At 41.3% G+C, this 12,066-nt stretch overlaps 1 protein-coding gene and 1 long non-coding RNA gene across 3 annotated transcripts in view; one reads left to right on the forward strand and one right to left on the reverse strand.

The window, feature by feature from the left end:
- LOC147034548 (uncharacterized) overlaps window positions 1–4,629 on the forward strand; it is a 62,135-nt gene extending 57,506 nt beyond the window's left edge. The window contains exons 3-5 of one of the 2 annotated variants that reach the window (XR_015060146.1): window positions 1,429–1,575; window positions 3,230–3,353; window positions 4,475–4,629. This is a non-coding gene — a long non-coding RNA (uncharacterized LOC147034548). Of the gene's footprint in view, window positions 1–1,428; window positions 1,576–3,229; window positions 3,502–4,474 lie in introns of those variants that run through there. The other variant, XR_015060138.1, reaches the window with a different exon arrangement.
- A 973-nt stretch (window positions 4,630–5,602) lies between these two features.
- On the reverse strand, window positions 5,603–7,252 carry LOC147034549 (zinc finger MYM-type protein 1-like). The gene has a single exon (XM_085853767.1). The coding sequence runs from the start codon at window positions 7,250–7,252 to the stop codon at window positions 5,603–5,605; it is 1,650 nt and encodes a 549-aa protein (XP_085709893.1).
- Window positions 7,253–12,066: the final 4,814 nt, after the last annotated feature.

The following is a 12,066-nucleotide window of genomic DNA, read 5'->3' on the forward strand; positions in this document are numbered from 1 at the left end:
TGTGGAAAGTGTTGGATATTATATTCCTCTATTAGCTGTTTCTAAAGTGTTTCTCTTTTTAATGGCACCCCAGAAGCTGGGCAAAGACTGCAAAGAAACTTCATTGGCAGAGCATGACATTTATGCCTTTTCATTCCACCTGCTCTTCTTTGCTCTCAGCCCCATGTGAATGCATGCACTTTGGACGCTGAAAAGCTGACGTTTATGCGATGCGCTATCTGAGAATCCCGCTCAAAGTGATTGCAAGAAATCTGATATGAGAGTCTCCATTGAACAATGAAAGCTATTGTTCGCATGTTTTCTTTGCCACTCACAGAAATCTGTATCCTTTCGAGGCGCTCTTTGTCTGATTGTTTACGACACTACTATCCCTAATGGAAAGACTAGAATGTTCATACCCTTTCTCCAGTGTTTATGGTCACACAGTTCAAAGTGCTGATGTGTGGAGCCAGCGCAGCAAGTCAGACAGAGGATTACAAAGGTCCATGCCTGTGCCCAGGGGTAAAACACAAACAAAAAGCATTCATCATGTTGAAAAAGGCATAAGATGGGGCCTCACTCACTGCAGGCAAACCAGCAAATTGCAGTTGAGTCCAGGTAATTACAGACTACATACAAGAGGAGGATGATTGCAGACGCATTGGTCGCATTAATGAAAAGTCCAACAACTTCCTTATAATGATTGTCCTTGATTTTCCTTCAACTCGTTTATAACGCACTAACAGAAGCCTGTAGTAAAATGCCACGATATAAAAAGAAGAAAAAAGGAAGCCTTTTATTCTCGTACTGAATGAAAGAGCTCATGAATGGGGGGTTCAATAAGTAATGTCTTGGGTTGTATGCACCTGGTGCTGAAAGAAAATGAGAGTAAAATGAGCGAAACAACTACATGAATTATTGAAAAAAACATTAATTTGGTAAACTTGCCATAGATTGTATGAAGATAATTTTCAACTTAGGAACGCAGTACCAGCTGTCCGCAGTCTTGTTCATGTTTTTAAATTTTATTACAACCAAACCAAAAGAAAAACAATGATGCAGTTTTTCGGCATTTTGTCGAAGAATTCATAAAATTTATTGTGTTCTTCAGTACACCTCAATGTATGCAACTTTAGTGGCACATAGCACATCCAAGTGATAATCCACTTCAATCCACATGTTGGCCAAACATATCCCTCGTCACACTCCTGATGCAATTGGTTATCCTTGCACATAGTGTTTCAATGTCAGCAAGAGAGGTTTGGAAAACAATCCTTGACCTAACCCCACAAGAAGAAGTCTAAGGGTGTCATATTGGGAGACGTGGAGGTCATGGAACTGCTCCACCATGTCCAATCCATCCACCAGGGAAATTCAGTTCTACAGGTTACACTATCTGCACTTTATATGCATGAAGATGCAATCTCTTGTGTTCTCCTTTGTTTTTAGCTCACCTGGAATGTAGTTTCGGGAAGCTTTTTGGATGGGGCATCGTCCATCCGTCACTCCATCCGTCCGCCAATAAATACTTGCAACTTCTTCTCTGAAACTACGCACACAATTTCAATGAAACTTGAGCACAACCTTCATCACAAGGTATGTACCAGAGTTTGTTCGTGATATTTATAAAATCGGGGTCCAAGGTTGTTTATGGTGGGGGGGGGGGCAGGGAGTGGTTGCTCCCTAAAATATTTATTTGCTGTAACATTGGTTCATTGGTACATTTTCGTGATTCCGTCCCACGTAGACTTCCTGCTTAGTATCATTATTCTACCATGTGAGTGCCCAATGGTATTGCCCCTATTTTTCGTTTATACTATTGTCCCATAGGTTTACATTAACTTGAAGAAACTTTTACTTCCAAGAGCATTCTGTGTTTCAGTGTGGTACAGACAGATAGCATTGGCCTATTACACAGTATATACATACCTGGGATTGATCCAACCCCAAGTCCTCAACCTCCCCCTCCCAACCCAGAGGCTTAAATCCCCTTCCCACCCACCCCCCAACCACAACCACTCAACCCACCCCTACCACAACTCCTCATGGTCTTTGACTGATTCAAATTGTCCTGATCGCAAACAGCTTTAGTAAGTAATTGTCCATTGAAAGAGGGATTGGGTTTGTGATAATTAGCATCCATACAGAAAGCACTCCAGCATGATGACTGTTCGAACCACCATTTTGGGTGTCGGGCGTGAGGGAGTACCAGCATTTCCTTTCGTCAGCTCAGACATTCTACCGAAGCATGGTGATGCCTGCATCAGCAAATTGATTTATATAGATCGTAAAAAGTAATGACGGATGTTTTCTTTCATAATGTTGTGAGATTCTCAGGATTCCTTGGAGAAAGATCTTTATAATGACATGGGTATTCTGGATCCTGGTCAAGGCATTTAAAAGAAAATAGTCAGAAACATATGGCTCCCTCGATCGTTCCCGAAAGTAAAAATAAAAAACCCAGGTTTGAAGCAAAACATTTCCACTGCCGATGTGCATAGATAATACATTGTGGTTATGTAGCTCAAATAGATTCCAATTGCACTTAATCAGAGGCCTAAATTTTAAGGATTGAAGTATGAGACCTACACTGAGACCTATACTACCCCCGTTAATCCACCCCAAACCCACCTCCTTCAAATTCTCTACCTTCCTTCTTGAAAGTTCCCTGAAGTGTAAGGACCTGAAAGTTGTATATAAAGTTCCAGCAACAATTATAATTGAGAATACATGCATATAATTATTATTCTTCCATATCAGGGATGGTTTTTACGATCTTCGTAAGGTTCTTATTTATCATTCCTGTCGTTCCAATTATCATTAGAACAATGTTGGTGCTCCTAAACTTGCAGAATATTTTTACTTCATTTTAAAAATCTTGGTATTTTGTCATTTTCTTGATTTCTTTGTTAATTAGACCAAAATCGCTGGGTGCTGAATCCTCAATTCACAATGCTTTTTAAATTTTTTGTCTCAGTCCTTTATCCGGTCACAATGCTTTGTTTTCTATGTTCATGCTTGATGTGATCATCCGGTCGTAAGTGTGCGTTCCATCCTTGTTTTCATTGATTGTTTTTGGCTCATGTCTCCACGAGTTTTCTGAACCTGGGATATTTAATTTTTGCAGATATGCCAGTGGATTACTCTGCATACTTTGTTGTGCCTTTGTGTGTGCAGCTGTTCTGACATGAGTTTTGTTTTTTTACATCGCAAGAAGAAGTGACTCGTGTTTTCTGTTTCTATCTTGCAGAACCTATACCTTTTATAACCTAACCTACATATGTGTTTGTGCGTGTATGCCTGTGCATATATTACAATCACTTGGTGCACACAAGGTTCATCGCTTATGATGTCATATGCCTGTCACACGTATGGTAAGAAGCCAAGTTATGATATAGATTTTACACCAATGAACTCTCCATTTCAATGAGCACTTTGGGCACTTTGAATTGTTGATTGATTGTGTTTCATTTGTTATTCATGGCGCTCAAAGTAGCACTGCATTCACTGCTAACACCTGATAAATACGTCTATATCCCCCCTCCCCCCAAAGCCTTTAAAAATGGTAATTTAACAAGAAAATGCGCTTACAGCCTGCAGTTACAACCGTCTCTCATAACCATGCTTTTAAACAGACCCCGCACACATACTGACAACACATGCTGAATCATGTGTATTACGAGCCACAAGTGTCCAATTGCTTTGTGATATTGACCATGACTTCGTTCATAACATAAGTTCATAACACCACAATATAGCTCTGACACATGTCCAAATTGACTTCTCAGCTGCATATGGAAAATATGTATCTCATTTCGGAGGATTCACATTGGTCACAAAAAAAGCTGCTGCAATCGCGGCCCAATCACGAATGGTGTAGGTGGATCTTACCACAGCTTGAGTGACCTCCAAAGGTTTTTTAACTCTTGCTGTTGCATCGCTTATGGGATCACAGTTGGCAGACTGCATTCTTAAGAGTATAAGAACTTCAATGAACCATGTATGTATGGAATATTTAAAATGTAAGAACTCATTGTTGCAAAACTGCTGTGCTTATTGTTCAACAAAATAGCTTTGTTTTATATGATAAAATTTTACATTATATTATCTTACACAGAGACTCCCTTTTATTATTCCAAACAGGATTTTTTTTTCCTGAAGCATCCAAATGCACAAACATTGTTGAAATAACATTTACTTTATATACGAACATTAATCAAGTACAATCACATGTAACACTTTATACAATAATCAATGAATCAGGCAGATGTGATTCGAGGTTGGTGGAAACATTTGCATATTGAAGATGGCATAAATACACTGGCTTTTCAATTAAATTAAGTGCAAGAATGCCAAGGCATCAATTTTCAAATGTAGATCGTACAAAATCGTTTTTAAGTGGCATTGACAATATAAACCATTCTGGAGTTTTATGAGTTGTTTTTTTGTTGTTGTTGCATATTTATTGAAAACATTCTGTTTCCACATGCTATAGGGATCAAGGCTAAATAAGTGAGTTGCCAACTGAGTGAGCCAGCAAATATAACTGAATACACCTCGGTGGCATAATGGTGAGAGTGTCCACTCCAAGTCTGGGAGGGCAACCAGCTGTTCGAACTCAAACCTAAGCCGAGCCATGCCAAAGACTCCAAAATGGTATGTGCTGCTTCCTTTCTTGATGGTCAGCATTTAAAGGACATAGCATGGACTAATAACCATGGGTTGGTAATAATAGCGCAGACTTTGATGGGCCCAATATTCTCTTCCTGCATCAAAGTTCCTTGGAAGATAACTTGTGTTATTATTAAAAGCCTGGAGATTAACAGGAATATCAATAGGTATTTTATCAACCCCATAACCTTCATAAAGCAGAAGGGCCCAAAGTGAAACTCGAAGGGCACTCAGTAGAGTGCATACCTCTGCCACGCAATGCCTGATCCACGAGAACATATTGTGCCCAATACATTTTTGAAATATCAAGCTATATATCGTTTTTGGCCCAATCAGTCAATGGTTAAGTATCACTTTTAAAATTATAGTTGCCAGATCCGGATCCAGATCTTCACCAAAATCTAATCAGTTTGTCCTTGTCACACACTCAACCAGTCCACAAAATTTCATTCGGATCCGTCCAGAACTTTTTGAGATATCCTGCACATAAACCAACAGACAGAAAGGGGTGAAAACATAACCTACTTCACCTTCGGTGGTGGAGGTAATAAACCGAATGCTATAAAGTGAAGGACACCAGGGCCGGATTTATGTGTTGCGGGGCCCTGGGCCCTAGAAGTATGCGGGGCCCTCTCAGGGCCGCAGCCATTTTTACTTCATATATTCTTATAAAAGTATTCATATATAAATGCACCAACCTAGGTTGGGCAAAAGAAAAAACAAGGTTTATGTGTAAAAACATGTATTTCAGAAACTACTAGTAACAAAAGTTTATATACAAGAAACACCACTATGGATGAAAACAACGGAACAGAGAAAATAATCGCAAAACCAAAACGTGATGGTATCATCTCAAATCTCAATGTAGAAAGTTTTTTTTTTTGTCTTTTTTGCAGATATGATTGCATTATTGCACACTTTGGGATAATTGCTACAATATATTTGCGAGATTTTAAAAACCTACAAAATCTTTTAGCTTCTTCCTGGCTTTGATCCGCACAAAGTCCTCGATTGTTTCGCGTGTGCTTACTCTCCTGAATAGTTCGTGTTCAGCACTCAGTATGGCCAGTGATGCCAAACGATCTTGGCCGATCGTACTACGCAGATAGTTCTTGATCCTTTTCAATTTTGAGAATGATCGTTCTCCCGTACAGTTCGTGACAAACATTGACAGGTATACCTGCAAAGCTATCTCCACGTTGGCGAACGCTGCCACCATATCGTAGTTGCGGATTGTGGAAAACATAGTAGTTTCAGACAATTTTTCCGAGTCTTCTGTCTGCATCATCTTGACAAATGCCTGGAAATGTACAATTTCCAAAACCAGAGAAGGTTCCAGGTCGTTCGGGTAACTCTTGACCGGGTCTGCAGCGGAGTCGCGGAGGTTATCTGTCTGCATGGTCGTTATTTCTGAAAAGAATGAGAAACGTTGACAGAGTGTTCCATAGGCCTTGAGGCGATCTCCTAGTGATGTTAGCTGATCAATGATGGGTATGTAGGATGTGGTCCTGAATCTCTCTCTGGGCGGTAACTGGGTGTCATCGGCGCTGTCTACTTCATCATGATGTCGCTTCCTCCTTTGAACATGTCGCCGATCATCTTCGTACTCGCTGTGACCACATTTATCAATAGCAATATGTTCGAAGTCGTCGAACCGTTCCCGTAGCTCCTGTACGAACTCTGTCAGTGATTCGAGTAGTTTCACTGCCGTGTTCAAATCGAGCCCCGGCTTCTGTAACTGCTGACTTGTCACGTTGAACCACTTTAGAATTTCCTGCCATGTTACTAGCAGAATCACCATCTCAAGTTTTTCCAATTCCTTCAGAATAGCAGATGCCTCATTTTTGGCCTCTGCATTTCGATGTTCATCCATTGCAAGATCGTCAAGTACCATGATATTTTGCTGGAATCCATTGGCCAGTGCTTCTACAGCATCTGCACGGGCTGACCACCGTGTATCTGACAAGCACTTGAGGACTGGCATGTGTTTCGGTGCATCACGATGTTTGCGCCAACGATAGGTTGACTTCACGAGATAAACATACAGCCGTTGAACGATACCAAACAGAGTCACAGCAGCCGTGCAGCACTCAGCAGCACACATCCCGATGAGGTTGAGAGAATGAGCCATGCAAGGAACAAACTCAGCGAATTTGCAACGACTTTTTAGGTGCGCCTGGATGCCGCGGTATTTTCCAGACATGTTGCTGGCGTTGTCGTATGATTGACCGTGGCAGTCAGAGATCGGAATTTTGTTCGTTTGGAGAAAATCAAGAACTACGTCTGCGATCTCCTTTCCGGTATGATTCAGTAAGGGCACAAATGTCAAGAAACGCTCTACTGGCCCCTCTCGCAACACGTAGTGGATGGTTCGACATGGCTGGTCAGTGTGCGACACGTCCAGAGTGGAGTCCACCGATATGGAGTAATATTTGGCCCTCCGAACTTCCGCTACAATGGCACTCAGAACTTTTCTACCCAACACATTGATTAGTTCGTTACATACTGTCGATGAGAGGAAGTTTACGTTATCGCTCCCTTTATTGGCATGTTTATGGAGATGTGCCTCAAGGAAAGTGTCGTACTTGCTCAGAAACTCCATCACTCCCAGGTAATTTCCGTTATGTACCGAACTGATCACCTCGTCGTCACCTCAGATAGGCAGGCCACGTTCACATAGAAACATGAGGACATCCACGCACCGTCGTAGCACTTTGTGCTGGTACCAGTAGTGCTGTTCTGACTCGTACTGACGAACTAGTCCAGCGTTAACGCGGCCTTGCAATGATTTTCTGCTGGCCAGGCTCGACATTGACTGTTTATGCTGATCTGAATTACTGTGTCCTTCTATCGACTCCCAAGCATGTTTCCAATCTTGGAACCCGGATGTAAACCGACTTTTAGTGTCTGACATGGGTGACATCAGACGGCAAATAAAACAGAACAGACAGCCGGTCTCTTCAGAATAGCACAGCCAACTGAGATCGATTTCTTCTCCAGATAACGTGTGTTTTCTACTGAACAAACATTTTGTACAATGACGACTTTTATTTCCATCATGGACAGCGGAGTTCTTGTAGTCACTGTCGACATTACAACATTGTGCACTATCCTTCTCGATCCAGTAGTTTCGGAACTTCTCTGGTAGCTGGTCTGGCCAAAGGCCAATGTCTTTTTCATAATCTTCAGCCGTTTCGCTGTCTACTTCTGAACCACATTCTGAAGCAGAATCGTTTGAGTTTTTATCACCGCTAGCATCAGCAGCACTGAAACAAGGAGCAGGGCCAACAGCAGATAATGCTGACACAGTCGTAGCTATGTTTCCCTTCGCGTTGTTATCCTGTTCATTGTATAACCCGACTGTGGCTGTTGTACTCTTAAGCCAACTTGTAATTTTGAGTAGCTTGTTCCGTTCACTTTCGGCTGCTATGCTTTCCTTCTGCTTGGCCGCACCAGACTGGTATTTTCTTCCTCGATCACGTTCATGTTCCGCCATGGCTCAACCAGGTCCACACGAAGGCAGCTCCTACAATAGAAAGAAATATTTCAGCAGTTGACACCTAACACGCCATAATAATAATAATAATAATAATAATAATAATAATAATAGATATATTAACGTGGATTGATAAGAAGCCTAGGGCTTGTCGAGTATCTCTCCACGGCTCAGATTATTATTTCTAAGTGTGTCTCTCTGGTGGAGGAAACCGGAGAACCCGGAGGAAACCACCGTGTCTCAGCCATGACACATGATTTACATATGCCACAGGTAGGATTCGAACCCACTCCGCCGAATCCACATAGAGGTGACCAGCCAGCAACCTTACCACTCTGCCACCGAGACACACCTTATAAATATAATAAAATATTATCCGGTGTGTAAACTTGAATTACACAATTATAGTATAAGTATGCCTGCATAGTACATAGCAAACATAGATTCAGGGCGGGCGTGTAATTTTGCGAAAATGAAATCGAGACGACCATCGCTTGCTGGGATTGGGAAAACCCTCACTTTTTTCGTGTGACCTATTTCTGTTGTAGACCTAAAGATTGCACTCTTATGATCAGTGGAAAGGAAAAAAAGTAAGTTCAAAGATGTAAAATAAATGATAAACATAACCAAACAGATGCCAAATTAACAGGGATATTGAGTATTTGTTTCGTGATTCACTGACCATTTACACAAACAAACAAAAGGGGGAAAATAGCAGAATTTCTTGTAATCCTTGCTTTGCGCGGGGCCCTTGGGAGGCGTGGGGCCCCGGGCCGTGGCCCTGTGGGCCCTGCCCTAAATCCGGCCCTGATGGACACGATGAAAAAGATGAAGTAACGACAATGGGATGAAGTAAACGACATCACGTAAGAAAAGAATGAACAAATTAGAAAAGAAAACCTGGAAATTATCAGCATTTGAGAGATTATCAGTTCCGCACATGAATTATGTCATTATGATAACTATTATTAATTGTATTCATGAAACTGGTATTTTCAACAACTTTTAAATGGTTTATTCATAAATAGAGATTTTTACAATCTTGATTTGGAACTAGGAATTTTGTTTTTTACTTCTCTACTTCAATGTTTAGCGACACGATTCACTAATTAAAAGCCAAACACCATGAAAATAAACACTAGAATAGCAATGGGAAAAAGTGAGAAGAGAAACATGATCTGAAAACAATACAAAACGAGAAGGGTACTCGGTGGAGCGCATACCTCTGCCACATAATGCCTGATCCATGAGAACATATTGGTCCCAATACGTTTTTGAAATATCGTGCTGCACAACACTATATCGTTTTTGGCCCTACTTCTCAATGGTGAAGAATCATTTTAAAAATTAAATAATTCTCGTATCCAGATCCGGATTCGGATCTTCACCAAAAATGGAATAACTTCGTCCTTGCGACACTCCCAAGCTGTCCACCAAGTTTCGTCTGAATCTGTCTGCAACTTTTTGAGATATCGTGCTCTTTATCATTTTCATCCCTATCTTTCAATGTTGAAGAAACATTTGAAAAATTCTAGTAGTCAGATCCGGATCCGGATCGTCACCAAAACTAATCAGTCTGTCCTTTTCAAATACCAAACCTGTCCACAAAATTTCATCCGGATCTGTCGACAACTTTTTGAGAAATCCTGTTCACAAGCAGACAAACAGATAGACAAACATACAGAAAGGGATGAAAACATAACCTCCTTCACCTTTGGTGGCGGAGGTAATGAATAGTCCCCAGTGGGACAGACACTCGCCTCCCGATGAAGGACGGTCATAGTCGGGCTGCATTCCATGATAATCAAGACGGTCTTGGGGTTCAAAATGGTCTTTGGGGTGTTTATGGGTAAAGAGGGTTCCATTGTGACAAAAGGGTCTTGAAAGGACTAAAACAGTGAAATAGCTAAAACGGACTATTAATAAATGACCTTTCAAAGACATCTGGAGATATTTCTGCCATTCCTAAAGGCCCAGTCACACCTTGACGTTTTAGCCAGCAATGGCAACATATCAAAATGTATGTAAAACGCTGGCTTAGGCTGAACTTTTGATGGGTTTTTTTTAGAGATTTGGACGTATTCATAGCGAGATGGTCGTATGCATAACATATTAGTAACGGACACAGAACGTTTTGTTGTCTTATAGATAACTTATACCAACAAATGCTTAGCCTGTTGTCGGCGTTCACAACCTATGCCCAACGATAGTCTAACTTATGCATAGCACGCAGCACGTATCTCCGACGATCACGTGGCGTAGCCTATTAAAAGGCTGCCGCACAATGATTCAAATCATAACCGCCGGAGAAATGGAAGTGTCGACATCTCAGTCACACCTTGGCGATCTTGCCAGCGTATGCCGACCTCTGAAAAATCCGTCTAAAACGCTGGCACACGTCGAATAAGGTATGGGGAAGTTTGGTATACATGAATAGAATGCTAAAGTACGCTATCATACATTGTAGTAAGTGGAGTACGTCTTGTACTTTTAAACGTGTTAAATATTTTACGACGTACTTGCCGTATGCCTCACACGAATAAGTTGTACGCACAATATGCGATCGTTGGCACACGTCAACAAAAGTTACTTGTAAGTTACTCATAAGTCGAAACACGTCAATGTAATTGTTAGCATCAGTGTTCCAGACTCCCTGGTTTTTTTTTTTTTCTTCGGTATGACGGTGATGTTGACACTTCGATTTCTAGTGCGGTTATAGTATAATATAATTAATAGGCTGCCGCTCAATGATTTCAATCATCACCACACTAGAAATCGAAGTGTCAACATGACCGTCATACCGAAGAAAAATAAAAAATAAAAAAAACAGGGAGTCTGGAACACTGACACTAACCATTACATTGACGTGTTTCGACTTATCAGTACCTTACAAGTAACGTGTGTCGACGTGTGTCAACGATCGCGTAACATGTCTGCAACACGTTACTCATAGGTTAGAAATAAGTTTCGGGTATGCTAAACATTACCTCGACGTGTTTCGACTTATGATTAACTTACAAGTAACGTGTGTCGACGTGTGTTAACGATCGCATAACGTGCCTACAACTTATGGCCAGCATAGCGGAACTTGTGAGTCATACGCTGGCATAAGTCGTAAAATTTCAAGCATGCTAAAATTTGAGGGCAACCTCAAAGTACAACGATGAAAGCAAGCGTACTACGACGTATGGCAGTGTTTTTCAGCGTGCTCTCAATGTTTCCAAAACTTACCCATAACGTATTCTACGTGTGCCAGCATTTTAGACAAATTCTTCAAAAATCGGCATAAGCTGCCTAAAACGTCAAGGTGGACTGGGCCTTAACACAGATGAAAAATACATCTCATTCACAAAAACAATTCATACATCCCCCATAACCCATATCAGATTTCTTGACACATACAAGTTTGTGGCAAGTCCATTGTCTAACTTAGCATCAAATATTAAAAACTTACCGAATCTTAAATCACATTTGTCAAATCAAGAAGAGATTGATCTCTTATCACAAAAGGGAATATTGTTACGAATCTGGAACCCATTGCACACAACAGCCACAGTCCTTATAGATCAGTTATATCGGAAAGTATGTGTTTCTAGTTAGGGTCCCGTCCCTTGTTTAATGGGAAATTAAGTGTACGTGTGCTGCTAAGTTGTTTTATAGTCAGGTCTTTAAATCCTTAGATCCGACAATCCAACCACCCTGCAACTGAACTAGCGCTTTACAGTGCGTTCCCATTCATGGCTCCTCCACTGAACTAGCACTGTAACAGGCTCCCCTTGCTGTCCAATCAGGAGCGAACAGCACATCAACACACCTGATCCCTGTCCAACCAAGCATGCACAAGGCGTCCAACACCGAGGCTCCGCCCGCTCAGAGAGTGGATAAAAGACCAGGCTCCCTTTGTAGGGGTGTTCAGCTTT

The sequence above is a fragment of the Eptatretus burgeri genome, chromosome 1, assembly GCF_056783735.1.
Source record: "Eptatretus burgeri isolate ZD-2024b chromosome 1, Ebu_testis_v1, whole genome shotgun sequence".
NCBI lineage: Eukaryota > Metazoa > Chordata > Myxini > Myxiniformes > Myxinidae > Eptatretus > Eptatretus burgeri.

Excerpts from the sequence above, each read along its gene's own strand:
- LOC147034549 (XM_085853767.1), bottom strand. The coding sequence starts at position 7,252 with ATGGAGTTTCTGAGCAAGTACGACACTTTCCTTGAGGCACATCTCCAT.